Source organism: Dermacentor variabilis, chromosome 11 (assembly GCF_050947875.1).
Source record: "Dermacentor variabilis isolate Ectoservices chromosome 11, ASM5094787v1, whole genome shotgun sequence".
NCBI classification, from domain to species: domain Eukaryota; kingdom Metazoa; phylum Arthropoda; class Arachnida; order Ixodida; family Ixodidae; genus Dermacentor; species Dermacentor variabilis.
This window is the reverse complement of record NC_134578.1, coordinates 100,430,318-100,454,199: the sequence shown is the minus strand read 5'-3', so window position 1 is coordinate 100,454,199 and position 23,882 is coordinate 100,430,318. Positions and strand designations below refer to the sequence as shown.

The following is a 23,882-nucleotide window of genomic DNA, read 5'->3' as shown; positions in this document are numbered from 1 at the left end:
GTCCGACTGCCATAGAATGTATTCGGGACACTACCATGTTAGCCGCGATGATTTTGACGTCATCACCTTCGTCAAGCCGAGCTTGAATTTCAGTACATGTAGCATGCTGCCGTAAAAGAGAGTGCACCGGCCTGCTATCTCGGAGGCGCTGGTTCAGCCTGGTTGGTGAGGCACTCGGCTTCTGCGTGTGGGTTCGTAGGCTTTAAATTTGCTACCACCAACGTTTTTCCCTTCGAATTCATTCTGTTCCTCTAAACAGTAATTTTTTTAGAGTGATTACAGTAACACTATTAGAACGCCAGTGTAGGCTTGCGCGCACAAGGAATGCGCTGATAACACAGGTCTCCGAGAGAGAGAGAGAGAGAGAGTGACGTGGCGTCGCGAAGATGCCCGCCTCCCCTCCAGCAACACCTGGCGCGCAATGGCGCCAACAGGCTTCGCCTTCCGCCCGTTCTTTTACGTCAAGGCGAGCTCGTGACGTCGCGTCCTCGCCAATGGGAATTCATATGCCGTTTTTCGTTTCCAGAGACGACAGACACCGGCTTTGTCGCTCAATGGGGCACTTGACGTTTCGTCATCGTCTTGAAAGGCACTGTAGTCAAACATAAAATGATCGTTATTATAACCTCGTATACTTGTTTTATGTTAACGGTAAAGATATCTCGGGTTGGCCGAAATTATTCCGCGCCACCTATTATAGTTCCCGTCATTGCCCACTTGCCGCGTGGTTCAGCAGCACAGGCGGTGTAAGGAACACTGATAAAATCGAGGGTTCGACGGAAGCCCGTCAGGTCGGAATGAATAAAACGATGGACACCGACGAACAGAAGTGCTAAAAAATGATTAAAACTTAAAGATGTTTCCGCTTCCCTACGGAAGCCTTGTTCACAATGGGAGGACGGAAGTTTCGTGGAAGCTTATGTATACTTCAGAACGCGACGTAAGCAGCGCGTGTATGACGGGGGCAGGGTTCCCTCATTTCGATGAGCGTGTGACGTGTTCTTCTTTTTTGTATCTCCGGTGATTTCAGATACAGTCGTGACTTTAGGTTTCTTTCTTGGCCGATATCTCTCGAGCGATCCCAGTCAATCTTGTGGCTCGTTGCATCCGTGTGCTCGGCAAGGGCATTCGGAACTTACGTTTGTTTTCAACATCCTTCTGAGGCTGCCTCAGTCTCTGTTTGAAGTTGCCCGATTCATCTACATATGTGCAGTCGCAATCTGTGCAGGTTACCCATGAACCTTCCGTCATACCATTGTGAACAAGGCTTCCGTAGGGAAGCCGACACGTCTTTTAGTTTTAATCATTTTTTGGCACTTATGTTGGTCGGTGACCATCGTTTTATTGCTTCAAGGAACACTGACAGTGACACCCAAGTCTTCTACTTTAACAGGGACAGTCCACGCATAGGTGGACTTTTTGGCGGCAGTGCCGGCAAGAATGCATAGTACAATCTTCGTTGTCTCAAGCTCTGCCGGGCGGTTTGAATTTTGGGTAAAGTAGTACTTTATTCTCGTTACGCCGCTGCCGCAGCCTATTATTGATGTCTTTTTTCTTGATGCTATATTCTGTTTCCTCATAAATAGACTCCTATGTCTCCAAAACGTGATGGTTTACGCGGTACACAAGATGTAGGAAAAGGGACGGAATGCTTTTGGAGAATGTGGTCACCGGTACCATTTTGGAAATTGCGCTAATGTAGCGGAACCGACCTGTAAATTACATGGGAAATCGCAACGAAAGGCTTGGCGGTGCGCAACTTCGAGGACTTTGGCAGCGGCGGCAGTGGCTCAGGGGCGTAGTCTGAGAGCGCCCCTCTGTTTTTCAGTTGACGACCCGCACTTCGACGTTCCAAGAGGAGACCTCCCGTACTCCTTTCAGGCTCGGCTGCAATAACATGCTGGCGTGCATTTACAGACTGAAGATGCCTTTTGGCAGGCCACAGCCCATTTTTTTAATCCTAAACTCATCTCCTCCCCCCCCCATGGGAGTCGCTGCTGATTCTGCTATCTGTAAACAACAGACGAAAGTTCTTAAATCTTGTCATTGGTGGCTGGTGGGCGTGGAACTGTTCACTGTGACCGCGGCGGCAGTGGCTCACGGACGTAGGCTAACAGCGCTCGTCCGCTTCTCAGGTAGGTTGTACTTTTCTTTTTTTCTGCTACGCAATGCCGATGCTCCCAATGCCATAACTACTTGTGTGTGTTGCGTCTTTTGTGAAGTGTTGCAGTGTTGTGTGGTTACTTGCTACAACCCTGTAGCTGTCCTTGCCCCCTTTCCATGTGGCAGACGCATATATTGTTCGTATTATTGAAGTAGGGAAAGCTGAAAAGGCTCCTAGTAGCATCCAAGAGGTAGTCAAGGTTGAGTGTGTCAAATTCATAAATGTCAGATTCTAGGAGTTTAAGAAAGATGGGGGGGGGGTCGAGAGCTTTCTACAGGAACTAACCTAGGGGAAGACTAAAAACCCAGAGATTGTAAAACAAAAGCAAGCGATGACCAGACAGTTGGCTGGCGCAAAGAGGGAGATAATTGAACATGAGTAGCACGGAAGCAACATAAACGTGGACATCCTTGGGCTTCCACATACTGCAGACGAAAATCTACAGTCGACAGTGGGTGCAATGACTGCTTGCCTGGGAATCGCGTTGGCTGATGGCGACATTGATGTGGCCCATCATGTCCCATCTAGGGATAAGGATAAACCACATGCTGTCGTAAGATTCGCAAACAAGACATCCGCGACAAATTTTTGTCTGCAGCTAAGAAAGCAAGACTAAACATGAGTCAGCTGTCTTTATAGGATACCGATCCAGTCTAGCGTAATAAGAATCTTTGCTTAGAAAATAAGATATTCTTGAGGAAACTCATGAGGCGGAAACAAAATAAAATGGAAGTGTACATACATCAGGGCCGGATTCTGATGTGGAAAGCTGAAAACTCGACGGTTCTACATATTCAGTCTGAAGGTGACCTCGCCAAAATTGTGTAGATGCTCGTGTTCAGTTGAGCACTGTATTTATTGATATGCTTAATATTTCACATCTTAAAAAACAGAAATGTAAATTTTTTTTCGGTTTTCATAACAATGTGCGAAGTCTGCGTAGGAACTTAAACGCCCTGGTCACTTATATAGCGCGACTTGATGCTGTGTTCGGTATTATTGCTACGAGTGAAACATGGTTCAAGGCTGATAAAACCGGCAGTATGCAGGGTTTCAGGCTGTTGTTGCAACCAAGGAACTCGCGTCCGCAAGGGGATGGAGTCGCCTTGTTTGTACGGGAGAATATTGTGTACAGTGTAATGTTTGATGCGTCTGTTACTAATCAAACTATAGAATCGCTATTAATCAAGATTGAAAGAGGGCCAGTCATTGGTGGTGTGTACCGCCTGCCCAGTTCTTCGAGCAAAATGATTCTGAAAGAATTTGAGTCTGTGCTTAAGAGAGTTTCCTGCGTGCGCTGCAGTCTTATTGTAGTTGTCCGGGACTTTATTATTGACTTGCCCTGGGATAGCTGGAATGAATACACACTTCTCTTGAAATCGTTTAACTTGCATAACGTAATAACTTAGCCTACACGTATTTCTAACAGTTGAAGTACCCTTACTGATCATGTCGTTTGCAATGTTGACAGTGGCTAAACATGCTGGTGTGCTTCCTGTTCCGGTAGCAGGCCACTCGCCCATTCTTGTTGCCATCAGAATTGAGCCTCTCAATACTAAACCTTCCAGGGAAAGAGTTAACACAAAGGTTGCTCACAAGGTACTACGAGACGAAATAAGTCAGATGGGTTTTTGTGCTATGTATGATTGGAATGTTAATGTAGAATATAGGAATTTCATAGGATCTCTTAAAAATGCTGTATTACTAAGCATCCCCTTCTACAACCCGCACTAAATATCCAAACCCCCTCTGCCCTTGTATGACACCCAGTATTCTGGAAATATTAAAACAAAAATGCTGCTAGTACCACAAATGAAAGCAGCATAGACATAATGGTTATTACTTAAGCCAATTCAAACGTTATGGGAATAGGTCAGTTTCTTTGATGACGAAATGAAAGAAAGAATACTACACAATGCTCATCGAAGGGGCTGAGGGCTACACCAAAACAGTTTGGAAAACAGTAAAAGCTGCAGTTGGTCTTGACTGTGATAGACGTGTACTGTCTGATGTAATAACCCAACACACGGTCGATCGTTTTAATAACTATTTTGCAGACGTCGGGCGCTCTTTGGATGCACAATTTCCTAACACCACGAATCTTCCGCACCTCTCATGGGCGGTTTCTGAAAGTTTAGCCTCGTTCCTAGCAGACATGACACATATCGTATAGATACTGAAAATCTAGACGTTAGTAAAGCGGCCGGGCTGGATACTATTCCAGTAAAATTACTTTAAAATGATATAGATATTCAGGCAGTCCACCTGTTGCACATGTTCCATCACTGGCAGGAGTGTGGTATGTACCCAAAGGAACTTAAGTTGGGCCAACTCGCCCCTGTATACAAAGACAGAGACCGTTGAAATGCCTCAAGTTACAGACCGATGTCCGTTTTAAGTGTGATTAGGACAACATTCGAGAAAAATATTTTCAGCACAAATTACGTCGTTTCCATCCACGCATAGTATAATTTGCCCAAGCCAGCATTGTTTGCGGTCACAAATATCCACATCTACCGTAGTTATTGTACTATTCCAACAAGTTAGCAAAGCGCTGAACCAGAATAGGATCGCCGTTGTAGTTTTTCTAGACGTAAGGAAGGCTTTCGATTGAATTAACGACAATAACCACCAAATATTGTTAATGCAACAACCGGTAACCACAACATATTGTTAACTAAGGTTCATGACTATTGTTTCAGAGGCAAAATTCACAATCTTCTCAAATGCTGCCTTTCCGACCGACAGCAACGAGTAGTGATGGATGGTGTTGTACCCTCTACTCAGTCAGCAGCCTCTGGGGTAACACAATGCTCAGCTATTGGACCCATTCCTTTTTCATCGTACATTAACGATTCCTATCCATTTTATAGTACTCTGGAGCTTTAATGTACGCAGACGATAGGGCGCTAATCTTTGTTGGGGACAGTTTAAACGAGATAGAAGACGAAATCAACGAGGAGCTACAGATAGTTTATTCATCGTTTAAACAAAACCACCTAAATATTAATGTAGGCAAATCTAAACACATAGTTTTTCACTCCAGGAAGATGCAGCTTCATTTTGATAGGACTTATTTACTTTTAGAGACTGCACTGCTGCAGCTAGTAGCCTCGTTATGTTATTTAGGGGTTATGTTAGAAGAAGCTATGACCTGGCAATCGCACATAGGCAGGACATATTCCAAGCTCGCGTATGGTTGTCACAGGTTCCGAAATTCTGGGAATGCCTTGACACAACGGTTTTGCGTACCCAATATTTCGCATTTGCGCACAGTTATCTGAGTTAGTGCATAGTATCGTGGCGCAGCACACATAAAACTTATTTGAAATCTATAAGCAGCTTGCAAAATAGAACAATGAGAATTATTACATTGTCAAATAGGACGGATACCACAAAACAGCTATACCAACTGGCGCCTGTACTTCCATCTGACTCGGTTCCCATATTAAGTGTTGCTGATATAATACATATAATAATTAATAAGGAGGACCCTCTCCGACTAAACACCTTTACGTTACGTGCGCGCTGTACAAAGACTGCAGCAAACGAGCGCTTTAATTTACCGATTGACCGATTGACAGAACTGCCTATTCTGGAAGGCTAGTAGAATTTCGCGGCGCCCCCATTCGAAATGCCATACCGACGGATGTGAAAGCAGTACACAACTTTTCCGCTGACGTGAAGCGTTTCATGTTCAGTGGATAACTGCTATATTTGAACAAATGGTCAACCTGTTCGCTGTAATCCTCTCTATAATGGAAATACGTGCTTTGAATCATTGGATCAAACAGCTGCTGCTTCGTAGCAACGCTAGCGAGTCGGGAGTGCAAAAAGTTAGCGGAAGCGCGCTCCCCCCCCCCCCTTCCTTTTTCCTCGGTTTGCAAAAGCGCCCATCCGCGTATCGCACTAACTCACTTTTGAGGCTGCTTGTCACGCATTCGCGTGTTCCCACTCCTATAGCTCACGATAGAACATGTGTTATCGCCCAAGGCTGCCAGCCGCACTAACAGATGCTTTCCTGACGGACGTATGTGACAACACAAACGTGTCGATTAGAACGCATTCTTTAATTAAGAGAACCTTGCATTTCCCGTGGGCGAACAACGAGGAACGGCTATAAAATCTGCAGTATCAGCACGTACAGTATACCGAGTCGGTGGTTAATTGAAGACATATTTAGATGTTCAAGTACCAATAAAAAACAAAAATCAGTGTTCTGACACTGTAAGGCATACTGTTCAACGCAGACAACTTTTCATTCAGGTAGAGGCGTAAATATTCCTCACGCGGCGAAGGACCAACTAAAGTTATTCCTGGGTGGGCACACAGTAAATTATTCAAACTTTCCGGCTTTCGGTGTAGCCTAGTGCTAAAGTACCAGAGCTTATGATGCTTAGGAGAGGGCATCGCGTTCTAATCAAGGAAAGTTTTATTTTTTCCATTTCTTAAACCGTTTTATTATTGCATTAAAATGTCGCAATCGTTTATTTAATAAATATATACACGGTTTCCAGGGACCGCGTATCCATCGCCTTCCAGTATGCCGTGCCAGTACGGAACTCCATCATCAAGCACGGGACACTCGGTCCTTAATCAGGCACGACACTGGACGCTGGGTTTTGCACTAGGGATGACATATTCAAGTCATCTAATCAATCCTTTTTCCAGAAGTAGTTACAAGATTCTTTGATCCCACATACGCCAAATCCTTCTGAAGCCAGCGAAAAACTCGTGCCTAAGGCACGGTGTAAGGTATATGTCCTTTATGCGGGGAGATTTCTCGCATTGCTTGCGAGACGCAATCGACCAGATAAAGTAGCCACGATGCGCGTCCATCGACCCGACTACGGCAGCGAATACCTATAGGGGGGATGACGCAACTTCAGTTAGAATGCTGGCGTGAGCTTATAGCATAACCAAACAAAGAATGGCGTCTGAACGCGGCGTCGCGCCACCGTATATACTCCATCGAGGCGATGGCCTCTCCCCCATGTTATCCTTTCACTACGCAGTCCTAGAGCTACCCCTGTACACAAAGTTACTGTATATACAGTGACCTACTTTCGGATGCCACTCAATCATTTCAGATTTACAGCGAAGCGCTGGTTGCTATATGAACGGGAGATAAAGCTAATGAAACGTCATGGAGAAAGGAAAAAGGAGAGAGCATCCCGAAACGCGATTTAAGCCGAGTGTGGAGGCCCAACACGTGATAACACGTCAAAGCGCGCGGTTGGTTTTAGTGTTCCCGCTGTGCAGGCTGAGCCAAGGCTGGGCATCCGCACGACCGTGCACCGAATAAAGAGAGAAATTTATTTACAGAAAGGCAGAGAGGTCGGCCTGAGCTATAACCGAATAAAAACTGCTGGCATAGCTACTAGGAACCAAACGTGTCAGAAAATCTCGATTCTTGCTACGTGATCTCGACTAAAGAGGTCACGTGTTCGGCCACTACTGTGCAAAGGGGGCGCTCACGGAGCGTTCGCTTGCCAAGGCTGGCTGCGTGCCGTAATGTTCTCTCCTTTTTCCTTCCCGCATGTAGACCTTACCTTTGTTGAATTTCCATCGTGCCGCAGAGAGCTATCCGCTGCAGTCACCGGGCCGATGGATGCGCGCCGTTGCTGCTTATCTGACCGATCGCGTCTCGCAAGCGTCCTCACCTAACGAGTATACAGGGTCCGGAATATTTCGCTGCACGTGTTCGAAAAAAAGATCTTGCGCTCACCGCTGCGCTGTCCCTGCTCCAATTACGTGCGCTGAAGGGCCCGCATCTTCAACCGCACTGGGCGTTTGCAAGCTTTTGATTGTTAGCTGTGATATGGTGCACTGGAATAGGGCAGTGATTCGCCTGGCCGGTAAACCGTGACTCTGTCCACGATGACCGCCTGGGGTGCTGGAGCTCTCCGGTCTACTGCAATGTCATCTGCCGTTACACTCTGGAGTCTGCTTGTAAGCGGGGCATAATGGGGCAACACAGGGTCTTCGGGATAAGCAGTTATGGTTGTCGCGGAGATCATGCATGTTCTTGCGGAGTTCCCCGATTGTTTGCTGCCGTTTTTCATGCATGTTCGCAAATTTTTTTGTGTGTGTGCCGCAGCAAACGGTGGGTTTGTAAAAGTTCTTTTATTACTCCATTGTGGATGCTACACAACGACTAGAAAAAACTCCGGGCTTCCTCATTTCGGGCACACATTGGGCTAATATTAGGCACATTGGCTGTATTCTCCCGCTTCCGCGCCCTTACGCGGAGCCAAATGTCCAAATTATTGTGGCAGCATTCGTCACACAGGACTATTGTTTTTTCTTCAGTAAAACCTGACTACCGCATTTCTGTCTCATGCAGCATGAAAGAAATCCCGTGCAATCCACCTGGTACAGTGCAGTGTGCCTTCCGAGATTCTCACCCTCGCGTGTCTAAAAATTCTTTGATAGCAAAAACACGTGCGTATTTACCGCAGGGAACGAGCAGAAGAGCGTTTGTTTCTCTTCCGCAACTGAAATGCACCGCATACGATCAGGAACAGTGAAGGATCTGTAGTTGGAACCGTGCATGCTTAGACGACGTTATTGATGTATCTTAACAGTTTGTACTATTTATATTCAATATTAAAGTAATTCTAATTTTGTTTAGATAGCGTTTAACTTATAAATGCACACATGTTTGCACAACACATTTAAATTTATCGCACTATGCATACAGGTAGATCCCAGCACCAGTCCGGTGGCGTTATCGCCGAAGCGACCATGGTTCTCCCATTATTTTACTATATACGGACGACACACTGCCCTATTGTACTACTCTATGCCCCTGCGCAGGCCGCATAACTAACACAAGAAGCGTGTTCCTGAGCGACCATGAGTGCATGTACGCGTTCAAGCGCACCATTTATTTAATAATAAAGCGAGTACCTGTGTAAAAGCTTTAGGCTGTTAGATTATACTGACAATCAGCATCGCTGCTAAGCTGTGCTTGCTCACTGTTGTTTGGGCCAGGCAGTACACATGTTACTGCAAATACAATGAAACTGGACACTCAACCTTGCTGATTGGATTTGGACATTTTAACACTAAATATTTTAAAAGCGCTGACCACGTGTACAAAAAAGAAGCAGCGGTGCATAATTATTTTGCATGCGGCGATAAACTTTATTATGATAACCGCATTACAAGGAAGGGACAATAAATACCCGAGCACCAAGAAGAAGATTCCTTCGTTGGATGTAGCACGCATAGTTGGTGATTTTTCTACGCGTACTGCTGTCCATATTTTAGAAGCGTGAGGCTGGGGGTTGCGGGTGCCTTTTTGGATAGGATTCCGTCGGTGGGCCGGCAGACTCAGTTCCCTCGTCGCTAGTGTTCACACAAGTTTTGGTAGACTGTCGATGTTAGCGGACGAAAGTACTGTAGTGTCGAAATATCCTGCGTGGTATTTGATTCCGGCACTGATTCATCACTATTTAGACGGTCAGCTTTCCCGAAATGGAAGTGTCTCACTGTGTGTGCTGTTTGCTGATGGAATCTCCTCATACAAAACGGTCGCTGTGTCGCCGAGCTACGGTTTGTTGAGTCCTTCGCAGACAAAGGAGCCTCTTAGGAAACTGCCGCTTCAGTGGTCGATGAGGAGCTGCTGCCTCTGCATATGAACGCGATAGAACGCAGTCAGCGTCCACGGCAACTTCCGCAATCCCGATGAAACTCTAGCACATTGCTGGCGTTTTCATGGGCCGCAGTGCAGTGTCAAAGCTCCGGTGGGATGGGAGGGTACCGGTTTCAGGTTCTTGCCCGAACAATTCACATTGGACACAGCGGGCCTGCTGCAATCATTTACTATGTGCAGTTCTCAGCGCCTCAAGCATTCCTTGTTCGCGCCACGATAATCACGAATGACGTTGTGAGAGTACATATACAGGGATTTGAGGATGCGCTCCAGCATTTCCACTCGGGCGACGCAGGTGCCTTTGCAAGACCAGAACACTGTTTAAGAGGGGTTTCCTTAAGTTTGGCAAGATTTCGTATGCTGACAATGCCGTAGCCAGTACTGCGTCTCCGAACCACGAATAAATTCGGAATACAGACACCATGTACAACAGAAGAGCCAATATTCGTGAATAGAACCGACACTTCGTTGACAACAACGATGCCTCGGGACTCCAGCTTCGATGTAGCACTTGATCATGCGGCAGCGGCACATAACTTCACTGTAATTATGTGTTAGGACTCCTGCAGCCCTTCTGTTTGGTCACTTCTTCAATTGCGTTGACATTGTCAGCGATGTTGGATACTTTTGGCACATTGAGACGGAGCAGTGCGTGTTTCGTGGGAGTGTCCGGAATGTCATCTTTAGCGTAGGTCAAAGCCTCAGTTACCACCATCGATGATGGTTAGGAGCGTCGCAGACAGTGCCGCCCATGCTGAAATCCTACGCCGTGGGTACTTCCCGGTAGTTCTCGATGGCTAGTTTCTGGCTTTCTAGTTTGCAAAACACTACCGCTGCTATATTGCTGGAGAGCGCTCTCACAGGGCAGCACTGTTCCAAGAGCGAGCAAATCTGAAACTCCGTCTTTACTACCCCAAAATTTGCTTGCTGGCTGCTGGCACCGTTTTCTACAGAATCTGTTGCGGAAACCTTGCGTCTAAACCTCATGATGAATTAAACGTAATTAATAAATTAAACCTGATTAGTAAAACGACAATGTCTTCGTGGCTTACAGAAGCGTACGCATTTGCGCTCGCGGGTTCTTGACTTAAGAGGGAACACCGCGAAGTAAAAGGATGCAAGAAAAAGACAAACAACAGCGCTGGTTTTGTCCTTTCCGCACGCCCTGCTATCTTGCGCTCCTTCCATTTAATTCGTCACTTAGTTGGAAGTGTCAAAGGATGTCAGAACCGTATAGCTTATTATAACAGGTACGCTGTAGATTGAATCACCTTCCAACATATCTGAGTGCATTCAAAGCGACGTCGGGCACCGCCTGAATGTAGCTCTACCGCTTCTTATTTTGCGCTTCGGTTCGCAGATTCTTCGGGTGCGGCATGGCAATGGGAATACGAGTTGAGATCTAGCGAGTGCCTCTCTCATTCTTCGCCAAGCACTCGATGTCGTCAAATATCCTCGGCGGGAGTGCGACGTGGCCCTCCTCCACGAACTAATGGTTGTCTCACTGTGCACCGCACTGTAATGTCGCGTCAGCTTTCATGTGAAGGCAATAGAAAGGACGCCGAAATTTAATGAAGGTTACCTTCTGGATAATCCCTGATGTGTAGACTGCTGTATATTCGGAATAAGCCTGGGTAAAAGGCTTATATTACAATCAAACATACGCGGAAAAGCGGCAGTGTCTCGACAACACATTGTTTTCACAAAGAAACGGTACATAAATACCCTCATTGTGACAAATATACGCTGTAAAACACATCGTCTATAAAAGCAAAAAAATCTTTCTAAGCTCTGTTTCCAGGGGCTCGACGACTTTGTTCGCTCGGTCTCCGGCCGAATAAACCGCAATTGTCTCTTTAACTCTTGCCCGCATAGGCCACTTTACTCCGAGAGCCGACGCTGAACAGATTATCATCGCGAAGTTACCATCTCCGGGAGACAGCCTTCTGAGCAACAAGAGACAGAATTGGATTCGTTGTATAGCATTTAATTACACGCTTTAAGAAAGCTTCGCTCATCGTGCATACCAACAGGTGCGTTGGACTTGCACACATTTTTACAATATGAATTACTAGCAACCCATCCGCCCGTTTGCGTGTGCGTCATTCGCGTGATCTGAGTTTCGTGTATGCAGTAGGATTAACTTCGATCAATTTTGAAAGAACCTAGAGAAGCCAGCAGTAAACAGCGCTGAACAGGACGAAGAGAGGGACACTGATACCAGCGCTGTCCCTCTCTTTTTCCTGTTGTTCTGGGCTGTTTACTGCTCGTAACCACGAACCAACAAGCCCCAAATGCGTACTCTTCTACAGAAGCAGCCGCATTCGCACTGCCTTCTCTCATGTCGAGCAGTTCGCAGGCTTCAGGCCATCACAGCTGCCAGCGCTTGCGTTGAGCGTTGCACGCTCCAGGCGTATATTTCAGGTTATTGCTCTTGCAGCGGGAACACTTGCAGCGGGAACACGTGGTATTTGTTCCACATCCTGAACAGGCGTTTGCGTTTCCTGACTTCCCCAGAATTAGGGTCGCTACACTGCGAGACAAGCAGGTAAGCAGGGGAAAATGAAGCCTTTGTGGACCACTAAGGTATCCCTTACTTCCAATGACTCTAGAAGTCCACTAATTCCAAGCATTGTCTTATCGGATGCGGTCCACCTCAAAAACAAGACACAAGTGCTAGAAAGTGGTCATGTGTGCAGCCAACTTGGACTTTGTACGTCTCGTATTGCTTATATGAGGAGAGAGTCTGGCGCTGTGCATTTGTTAACAATGGGCGCTGAATTCAGACTTCTGTCGTGTCCAAAATTACCCTGGTGTGTTCAAAGAAATGGAAAAATTTTGAAATGGTGGTCCAATTTCCCCTTGCCATAGATTCGAGGTGATGGCTAGAATATTACGCTCAACAAGGCAACGCACATAGCAAATATCCAGCTCACTTGGCTATCTGCATGATGAGGTTACGTTCAATTTCTTTTGTGGGCATACCAATCACCAGGCGCACAAAAACCACAAGAAACACAGCCGCATGGAAACTTTAGGCAGATCACGTGTTTCAGTGTCATATTTATTTGTCCAGCCCCATTACGACATGGTACCTTCACTTGGCTCCAGACACTCAATCACTGAAAAACATAGCTTGCGAGATCTGTGTACTGCATGCGTGCTTTCGGTGACACTTTGATTCTACTTAGTGTAAGCACTTGGGAGTGAGCTTAATCAACCTTTCTCTCAATGAATGATTTCTCCCAAGCCACCTTACTCTGCAATGCTGTAACTACTTATTGTGAATTTCCAATTCATTTCGCCATATCTTGAGCAATTGATTTCCAATCTTCGCTTTAAAGTTCTCCTATATCTGTATTAATAGCAGTCAAAACAAATTGGCGCATATTTAATTGGCGCACAAGAAATCGTTGAATAAAACAAAATTTTCATTACTGCTACAAAAGATTGTTGAGCGGAAGATGCGCGCTGCACTGTTTCCATTCAGGCAACTTCACTAGCATTGCTATATAGGAAAAAAAATTCAGCATATTCTCCACAAGAAAGTTTAGTTTTTGTGTAAAAAAATACCAGGAGAAAGTTTCAATATTCGTGAATAAGCTTATTTTCACACTTGATCTTAAAGTACACCAAGAAAATGTTACGTTGAGCTGGATCAGCATAAAATTTTTGTAGAAGTCTATCATAATTTCTTGTGTGACATTTCTGCGTAGAATGACGCTGCAGAAGATCCCGCTGCTGCTCATCAATTTTAACCGCCCATGCCACAACGAAAAAGTTGAAGTAATTAAAATCAGGGAGTGAAGGGAAGGAACTAGCCATAACTGAATATGTAGTTTTCGGCAATAATTCCAGACACCCGCCATGTAGCCCTACAAGGGACGCTGCAGAGGCGATGAAAACAGGTCTCGCAAACTCCAGCTGTGGCTTATTACTATAACAAAATATAAAATAACCTAGGCTGGCTATTCACAAAAAGCTAACCCATGCTGCCTAGAAAAAATTGGAAGTAAGGGGAAGCCAGGAGAAGACAGGATATGTGTAGAGTAAGAGAAAGACGAAGGTTGGAGGGAGAGAGAAACAGGAAAAGACAAGTACTGATTTCTACCAGGTGGATCAGTCCGGGGGTGCCGTCTACGTGAAGTAGAGGCCAAAGAAGTCTGTTGTCTCCTCCAGGGGGCCATAGCCGTCCGAACGCCCGGCATGAAATCAACCCCCTAGATCCCCTTTTCTCTGGACACAGCTAACCCGTGCACGACTACACAAGGCAAGGTGCAGCCCTCATGTGCTCAGGTACGTGGTGTCGAAACAGACAAAAGACCTGCTGACGCAGACGCCCCTCCGGCACCTCCGGTAGGAATGGTGGTCCGTGTTCTTGCAGGGATTGTACATTTGCCATTGTGTTTCACAGCGCAGTGCTCAGTACACCCAGTGGATGGAATTATAGGCACTGCAATAGCAGAAAGCCATCTGAACTTTCTTCAGACACATTTGCTGCCTCACTCATCAAGCAAGCTCACACGTTCATCTGATAATGTGAATATCGACTAATATGCGCACAAGGAGTCGAATGGTTACTCACTTTTCCTAACAATGTGCAATCGGTATGCTACTTTGCCTCTGTTTAAGGTCCACCTGGCACTCGAAAAGAGCCAAACACAAGTGACGAGGATAGCTGTTATCTGAATATCTCGAGCACCACCTCGCAGGGTGGTCTGAATTTTATTACTGAAGAATTTCTGCCGGCTTGTATTGGGCGAGTTGCGAGCAATATGCGGCCGCGTGATTTATTTTTATATAGAAAGCCTGCTGATTACGAATAGGACAGCGCCTATATTACTTTTATTCTATCGTAACAAGCCGTAACAATGTGCGAAAAAGTAGCTATTTGGCTTCTCAACACTAGCGTTTCTAGGGGATCATCCAAAAGAAATTCTAACGTGCTATCAGTGAGCAAATGGCAATATGCCCTCGATAACTATATAATTTACAGCGGACCTGTTTCTGCCAGTGGTTCCGAGAAATTTTTATGCACGCGATCAAAAAACAATCATTATCAGCAATAGCTTCTGCCACTACTCGCGGGTTCACCGTCCTCTTCCACAGCTGACTCGTTGGCGCGCCTTGGTGTACACTCGTGAACACGCTCACACCACTGCTCATGTGTTCGCGGCCGTCGTATTCCACAGCTGGCTCGTTACTGCTCATGACGCAAGCATGCTCTTTAGAACAAAAAGAATAAATACTCCAAGCTGCAGAGACAACCGTTAACACCTTCACTCGCAGCAGCGCAATGAGCTGCGCGCCCAATAAATCAGACTGTGTCAGGATCCGAGGTCGCGGCTGTCAAACTCTCGAGCCGGTCGAACTTTTTTTAGGAGACAGCCAGATAGGGAAGGCCCAGAAATGGGAGATCTCGGACTGCGGCTGCAAAGCAACAAAGGAGTAGACCACACCATTAAAACTTTTAGGAATACGGTGAAACAGATCTCCCGTATCATTCGTAGAGTAACCTATCACCGAAAGGATTTCAAGAAAACCGACGATCGGGCTTTTTAATCCTCCTGTGCTAGGTCATCTCGCATATAGCCTCCCTTTCTAGGAACCCACGAAAACAGGACTAAGGACCCTACGTACGTTTATCAGAACGTCGTACAAAGCGGCTCTCGACCTACCACAGGGAACCTCCCCTGAACGCCTGCTGGCCCTCGGTATTCACAATCACTACGAGGAGTACACGCAGCGGTGCTCATATCTCAACGGGAGAAGATTAACTTAAACTCCTCTGGCCGAAAATTACTCTGCCGCGCAGGTTACCCTACGCGTTCAGAGTAGTGGGAAGAAGAACTGGAATCCCTGCACAAAGTCCTTTGTGAAAGGATCATAGTAGCTCTAATCCCCAAGAACACCAGTACAAAATACAACCGGGGTCGTAGAATTGCTCAAGCTCGCACGTTGATGCACCAATTCAGTGGAAATCGGTATACTGTCTACACAGATGTCGCTCGATGCGGTACACACAAGTAGGAGCGGCCGCAGATGTAGGGCTTGCGACTTGCGCCACGCCTCGAGTTGCATCTGCGAGTGCCGCAGAAGCTTCAGTCATTGCACTAGCTAATAAAACTAACGATGCTCCGGGACAATCGTCTATAGCTCCTACTGATTCTCAAGTCGCATGTAGACTCTTCCTTACCGGGAGGATACCAGACAGAGCCATTCACCTATTACGATTCATCCTAACGCATCCACACATGATAATCTGGTGCGTGGTTCACGCGGGACTTGAGGGCAGTGAGAGAGCAGGTGGTGCAGCTCATGCGTTTGTCAACCGAGCAGCCAACCACTCTGACGAAAACCCATTCTTACCACGAGACCTCCTTGAACACCAACGGCGCGAGCGGCGACAGAACGGTCCATCACACCCTTACCTATCCAGGCGGGACTCTTGTGACTGGCGCCGAAACATATCCAAACCTTTATTTGAAACATGCCACTCACCTCAGAGTGTACAGCGTTCGCTGTCCGTGGTGCGGACACCGGAAAATGTTGCCCATATTACGTGGAATTTCCAGAACAAGCCACCCAAAATTAATATACCGATATAGCCGGCATACTTTCCGGAAGGGAGAAATGGGACACTTGGCTAGCCAGCGAGGATCGGGAGATGCAATTAGAGCTCCTCCACCCGGCACGATGGACCGTTCAAGCCAGTGGAGCCCTGAACTAGGGACTCCAACCACTCGCATTATGCAACCGTATTTTGTTTTCTTTTGTACTGAAACTATATATATATAGTTTATATATATATATATATATATATATATATATATATATATATATGTATATATATATATATATATATATATATATATATATATATATATATATATATGTATATATATGTATATATATATATATATATATATATATATATATATATATATATATATATATATATATATATATATATATATATATATATATATACTGTAAAAAACATCTTTCATTCACGGAAGATGGGCCGGTAATTTGTGACTCAACACTTTTACGTAATTAAAGAACGTTCATTTCAGAGGAAAGGACACCTGTAAAATATAAATCGCTATACAAAGACGGGTGCTTTCGTATTCAGAAAATGGAAGAGTCTGTGTGCTTAATAAGTATTATACGGAAAAACCGTTGAAATACAGGTAATTTCTGTATTAAGAAAACGAAAGACTCTGTGCTGAATCTGCACTAAACGGGCCAGCCGTTAAAACACAGGTACTTCCCATATTGAAAAAAGGCAGGTGACTCTGCGTGCTAAATCTGTACTAAACGAACCAACCGTTAAAATACAGGTGCTTCCCATATCTGGAAAAGAAAGAATATGTGAATTGAATCATTACTATGTTATACCTTTTACAGAGCATATGTGATTTTGTAGAATGTACGTATGCTATAACGCAAGTTTTGTGAAGGTGTCTCATTACAGCAGCAGCAGGTCTCCATTGAGGAATATTGTCGGGCCAGCGAACCGATGTTTGTATACATTCTACAAATTTGAATTCGCTGTGAAACATAGGTTGTACGGGTTGAGTTTGCAGAACAGCTGGAAAGGTCATAGATTTCTCACTTTGTGATATGAATGAAACACACCAAGAGAAAAAAATCACTCGACAAGTTCTTTAGTAAGCAGAATCATCTTTATTCTCGTCAAGTGTTTGTCCTACACCTTTTCTAGGTGAAAGTTCTCTTGACCCTACAACCCTGCCAGACTAAACTTGCTGCCATAAGAGGAATATGTATGATTGTTGGTGAACTTACATCCTAAGGAAAGTGGCACAAAAGGATAATCACAGAACACAACAACGTGATACCTTATGTGTTGGGGAAGCATAACCATGGATCAATATTGTTGAGTCAAGGGATGTTGCTGTAGCCAACATTTTGACAACCGTACTTGTCGTCAGGGCAGCAATGGTTTTAATTCGCTGCATTTTATGTATGCATAGCTCACTCACAACCTCACTACGCTGGACCAAAAGCTGGTGCATATAATATAAAAGTAATCATTGTAAAAACTGGGGGAAAAAGACTGTGTCCAGATCTGTTCCAATAAGAGCAGGGCAAATGAAGACAAAGACATGGATATACATGTCAAAAGCAAAAAAAAAAAAAACAAAAACAGAGACTGACTCAAATATAAAAAATGAATACATCAATATTGCAGTGTGTAATAATAATATAGCAGTGAACAGCCTCTCAAAAATTAAATTCAGACAAGCGATGATGAGTGCACGTCTAACCAGATGTAAACGTAAGAAAGGTCGATTGATGTTTATATTCCTTTGACTGTCACAGTACCTTGGTGGTAAAGCAGCAAATTGACGAGGACAACGTGAAGATACACAAGAATACGCGACACTTCATGACACTTGTGTCTTCGCCTGGTCCTTGTCAGTGCGCTGCTTCACCGCCGAGGTGGGATGGTTAATCACGAACTAGCCCAACTTACCACATTACCGAACATCGCTTGACTGTTGATCATTTTAAATGTCCATCTTACTGTGAAGCTCTGTCTCACTTCAACAAGAAAATGGGCCATTTTTCTAACAAGTCTAAGCTATGATGCTATTGCATTTTACTAAGAGCCAGAATTATAGACAGTTCTGAGCGGGGCATTCAGCAGCATCATCCTCAGCTCTAAGCTCAAGATTTAACAGTCTGAATGCACCTTAGTTCCTGAACAACCGCTTCTTTTTTCTTTTCTTGCAACACAGATGCCTTCAACAAAAAAATATATTTTTTATTTGGGTCTCATGAGCTAATTGTTCAGATCGTTGGTGCTGTGTTATGCCAGACCGCTAGGCTACGGCAAGAATCTCTTGGAAGATACGCTCCATTACTTTATTAGTCACACCACATAGCCCCCCCCCCACACACACACTGCACACAACCTGCATATTCCCAGAATGTATCACAAGGAAACCAAATATATCAACCAGTATGTGAAAATATGTGCATGCTGGTGAGCTTTTTATTGAAAAGTGGAGAGGTTAACTGAGCAAAAAAAAGGCTTCGCATGCTACTACAGGTTTAATTTATAACAAGATCAAAGGATGCGTTAAAATAGAAAAAGAATACACGCGTATCCACCGGTACACAAACATGGAAAGTAGAATCAGTGAGCAGTATGAAATGAACAAATTGGAAAGTGAAGCGTTATTACAACACAATATGTTGGTGGTCTCCAAAGTGAAGCGAAAGGTACAGAGATGGATAACTTGATATCTGTTGATGGTGTCATAAAGGTCCACTTTTCACTTTTGCATTTAACGGCGCTCACTGCTTCCCCTTTCAGAGTAAATGGGTAAGTGGATGCATATTTTTTTTCTTTTGTCTCATCATTTGAATTTTTGTTTTAAGGGATGATCATGTTTAAGCTTTATGGATTCTTTAAAAATCACCTGTGTCTGATAGCATATTTCTTGTCTCTGAGCTGTATTATTCGCAGAGGCAAACATTACTAGCACAAGAAATCGGAACACATGTAACTAATCCACAAAAATTGCTAATTAACTTCCTAATTACTTTCCAGTAGGTATTGACATTTATAAGTTGTACCCCGGGAGATTCCATGACATGTCCACTTCAAATGAATTGCCTGGATTTCCCTAGTTTCGAGATATTACCCATAGTATGCGATGAAATACATGAAAATTCCAGTTACTTTTTTGCTTCAAGGCATGAGTGTCCTATTAAAAAAAGAAGCGCAACAACAGTGCACACCTACAGCGAGTGGTATGGTGCATATCTCCGAACTGGTGTCATTCTGCAAATTCATTCCAAGTGGATGCGCCTCGCAAACTCACCAGCTACGATCTGTATATGCTATAGGTGCCGTAAAGTAATTAAACAACAAATTAACCAGTGAATTCTTGATAATTATTTCAATATGTGTTCCGATTTATTGTGCATGTGCTGTCCACCTCTGAATAATTCAGCTCAGTGACTAGAATTATGTTATCTACAGCGGGCGATCTTTTAAAGTTCTGTTCAACTTATGACGATACACATTGCCTACGTGACCTCGAAGGCATTACGCAAGCTATTTTATCTGCGAAGATGTCTCCGCCTTGCGCCAACGTCGACTAAGCTTCTCGCGTATACTACTTTCGTTAGACCGGTTTGGGAGTACGCTAACACAGTTTGGTTTCCCCACTCAGTAATTAACATAACGAAACTGGAAAAAGTACAGCGAAAAGCGCTGCGGTTTATTCACAACAAGTAGAAGCGTACAGATTCACCCACTGACATTGCCGCTATATCGGGTTTAGTGACGCTCTCATCAAGGGCGAAGCAAGCACGGCTAAAATTTTTATTTAACTTGATTCACAACTATTATAAGATTGACCTAACAAAATACATACGTTTTTAGCAGTCACGATCATCGAGACATAAACATGCACACGCTTTAACAGAATATTCATGCCATAATGACACATTCATGTACTCTTATTTCCCCCTCGTGATAAGGGAATGGAATCGCCTCGATCCGTCAGTCATTTCTGCAGACTCATTGTCTCAGTTCACATCACAGTTAGAATCCACACCTAGTATTCAGTAATGCAGTCTTATTCACATAATATGCTTTGCAATTCTTGTAAGCCATGCTGATTATCGTGAAGGTGTTAACTGTTATTTTTGTTCCCGTTTGCTATTCTTTTCATGATGTATTATCTGTATTGCTGCGCATGTCTCCTAGAAATATGATATCTATATTTGTTTTTTTATGTATTCTTACCTTGTTCCTTTACGTTCCTTGTTTGGCTTATTGACAAGCAATTTGTATGTGCACGTTTATTACCATGTCTTTCATTTCTGTATGTCCACCTGCTATGGTCCCTGATGGGACTGGCAGTATTGAAAATAAATAAATCTATGATCACCCATTACATTAAACCTGTAAAAGCTTTCCAAGCCTCTTCCAGGGATAACCTCCTCACTCATAAACATTTCTCCCGACAGCACGCACATATTTTCACATAATGTTAGTGTACAGTTTCTTTGCAACACGCTTTGAGAATACGAAAGTGATGTGCAGAAAGGGTGGCCTATGCAGTGTGACTAATGTAAGATGGCAATGCATGTTGAAGGGACTATTGCCTTAAGCTAGCGGTATTGCATAATGTTGGGCTGCTCAGTCCGAGGTCGCGGGATCAAATCCCGGCCTTGGTAGCCGCATTTCGATGGGGGCGAAATGCGAAAACACACATGTACTTAGATGTAAGTGCATGTTAAGGAACCCCAGGTGGTCCAAATTTTCGGAGTCGCGACTACGGCATGCCTCATAATGAGATTATGGTTCTGGCATGTAAAACCCCATATAATAATTAATTAGGGAGTTTTAGCCCATTTTTTCTGTTTCGTTACGATAGCGTCGTCTAAAAAGCTGTTCAGATTTCAGATGTTCAGATGTCCCCATGCTTTGCCCATAAATTGCACATATTACCTTTGCTGAAGTCCCTCAGTCATCTTAATTCACTCAAAATCACACTGGGAGAGGACAACAGTGCTAAACAAAACTGCTCTTGCAGAACAGCCAAAGCAACTGAAAGGCACGCACCTGCAGGCTAAAGGCTGAAGTCATCATTCACCCACGTCACACGATGTGGCAAACCTCTGTCATATGGTCTCCTCTAAAATAAACAAGGTTGGATAATTTTCAGACAAGCCTTCTATGCCTAACCGTCTTGGGTGCAGATTTCTTGACCAACTCTGGCCCCAGTGCTAATCCAGATTCTCATTGCCTTGTGAACACAATAACCAGTAAGTCTATATATACAAGGCATCCTCATGCCTGCCGCCACTAGCACATAAAGAGCACCGCATAATTATCTTCATTTCCATCTATCCTAATGGACTTCCCTGTCATTATCAACCAACCAGCATGGAGCTCCCACATAAACACAGATTAATAAAGAATCACAAGTACAGCATAAAACACAATCAATGTTTTTACACAAGGCAGCCACTATCTGGTGTTCCATTCAGGTTCTGAAAAGAATTAATGAAATACTATTAAGGATAAAAAAGTTTGTAAAATTCATCAGGAGAATGAAAGGGCTCAGTTGAGATTTCAATTATGCCGTAAATTGTGCTAAACTTGTGCAAAATGTTCAGGTAACCACAGTGAACACTAACAAAAATCTGTAAAACAATTAGAGTCGAACCCATTTAGAACAATATTCAAGTGCCACGAAAATTCCATTGCTATAATTGATCATTATTATAACCGGGTTGCATGAAAAAAAGCAAACAAAGGGATGGCAGACCTGCTGTGAGGAATCTATAATGGAGGGCAGGCCAGGGCTCCTCGCCATCAGACTGCTCCATGCGGGTGCGGGTTGTGTTCACTCGTGGAACTGCTTCCGAGGTGCTCCGTTCGCATGTAGCAAGCCATGGCTGCCAGCGTTAAAGAATGGCACTGATATAACTGCAAAGAGGGACCATGGGGGGCAAGCGATACGCGAGCTCCGCCGAGGCATCGTTTTGGTAGCCAGAAATGGGGGCTTTTAAATTATGTGAGAAGGTTGCCGCGGCAGCCTCTCAGCTTGAGAAATCCAGGAGAAATGGTGAGGCAAGATTGCCACAAGCGTCTCAAAACGTACTTCTCACTAGCTTCCACGAGAAAACCCCATGTCTGTCATCATTGCGTGCGTTACGCGAGGCTTGCCGACAGTCTTCTGCAAGGCATCCAGGTGCTTGACGGGGTACAGCGGAAGCTTCCTCGTGGAAACGAAGCACCGGAGGGACTTGATCATCTGCTGGGCCTCTTGTGAGGACAACTTTGGGGCAGCCTGCTCTATGGTGTCATCGCTGCTGTAGTTGTCATCGCTATCCGATGCAAGCATGTTCGCGACGATCGCCTCATCAGTTCATCATCATCATCAGCCTGGTTAGGCCCACTGCAGGGCAAAGGCCTCTCCCATACTTCTCCAACTACCCCGGTGATGTACTAATTGTGGCCATGTTGTCCCTGCAAACATCCAATTCTCATCCGCCCACTGCTATGCTTCCCTTCCCTTGGAATGCAGTCAATAACTATTAATGACCATCGATTATCTTCCCTCCTCATGACATGTCCTGCCCATGCCCCCCATTTCTTATTCTTGATTTCAACTAAGATGCCATTAACTCGCGTTTGTTCTCTCACCCAATCGGCTCTTTTCTTATCCCTTAACGTTACACCCATCATTCTTCTTTCCATAGCTCGTTGCGTCGTCCTCAATTTAAGTACAACCCTTTTGGTAAGCCTCCAGGTTTCTGCCTCGTACGTGAGTACCGGTATGCCACAGCTGTTATACACATTTCTCTTCAGGGATAATTGCAACCTGCGGTTCAATATCTGAAATTGCCTGCCAAACGCACCCTTCTTCTGATATTTTCAGTCTCATGATCCGGATCCGCGGTCACTACCTGTCCTAAGTGGATGTATTCCCTTACCACTTCCAGTGCCTCGCTACCTATCGTAAACAGCTGTTCTCTTCCGAAACTGTTAAACATTAATTTAGTTTTCTTCAGATTAATATTTATACCCACCCTTCTGCTTTGCCTCTCCAGGACAGTGAGCATGCATTGCCGTTGTCCCATGAGTTCCCAATTCCTATTCCCAATTCTTCCCAATCCAGGTCTCTGAATACCTCCTCTAAACAGGCTGTGATTAGCATTGGAGAGATCGTATCTCCCTGCCTGGCGCCTTTCATTATTGCGATTTTGTTGCTTTTTTATGGAGGACAACGGTGGCTGTGGAGCCGCTATAGATATCATTCAGTATTATTACATACGGCTCGTCTACACCCTGATTAAATAATGCCTCAATGACCGCTGAGTTTCGACTAAGTCAAACGCTTTCTCGTATCCAATGAAGGCTATATTTAAGGGTTGGTTATATTCCGCACATTTCTCTATCACCTGAATGATATTGTGAATATGGTCTATTGTTTAATAGCCTTTACAGAATCGTGCCTGTTCCTTTGATTTCCAGAAGTCTAAGGTGTTCCTGTTTCTATT

At 44.6% G+C, this 23,882-nt stretch overlaps 1 protein-coding gene across 1 annotated transcript in view; it reads right to left on the bottom strand.

Moving 5' to 3' along the window:
* Nucleotides 1–22,723, bottom strand: part of LOC142563396 (4-pyridoxate dehydrogenase-like) — a 54,501-nt gene extending 31,778 nt beyond the window's left edge. The window contains exon 1 of the mRNA XM_075673951.1: nucleotides 22,546–22,723. Coding sequence (XP_075530066.1) covers nucleotides 22,546–22,723 — 178 coding nt within the window. The remainder of the gene's footprint in view (nucleotides 1–22,545) is intronic.
* Between the last annotated feature and the right edge of the window lie 1,159 nt (nucleotides 22,724–23,882).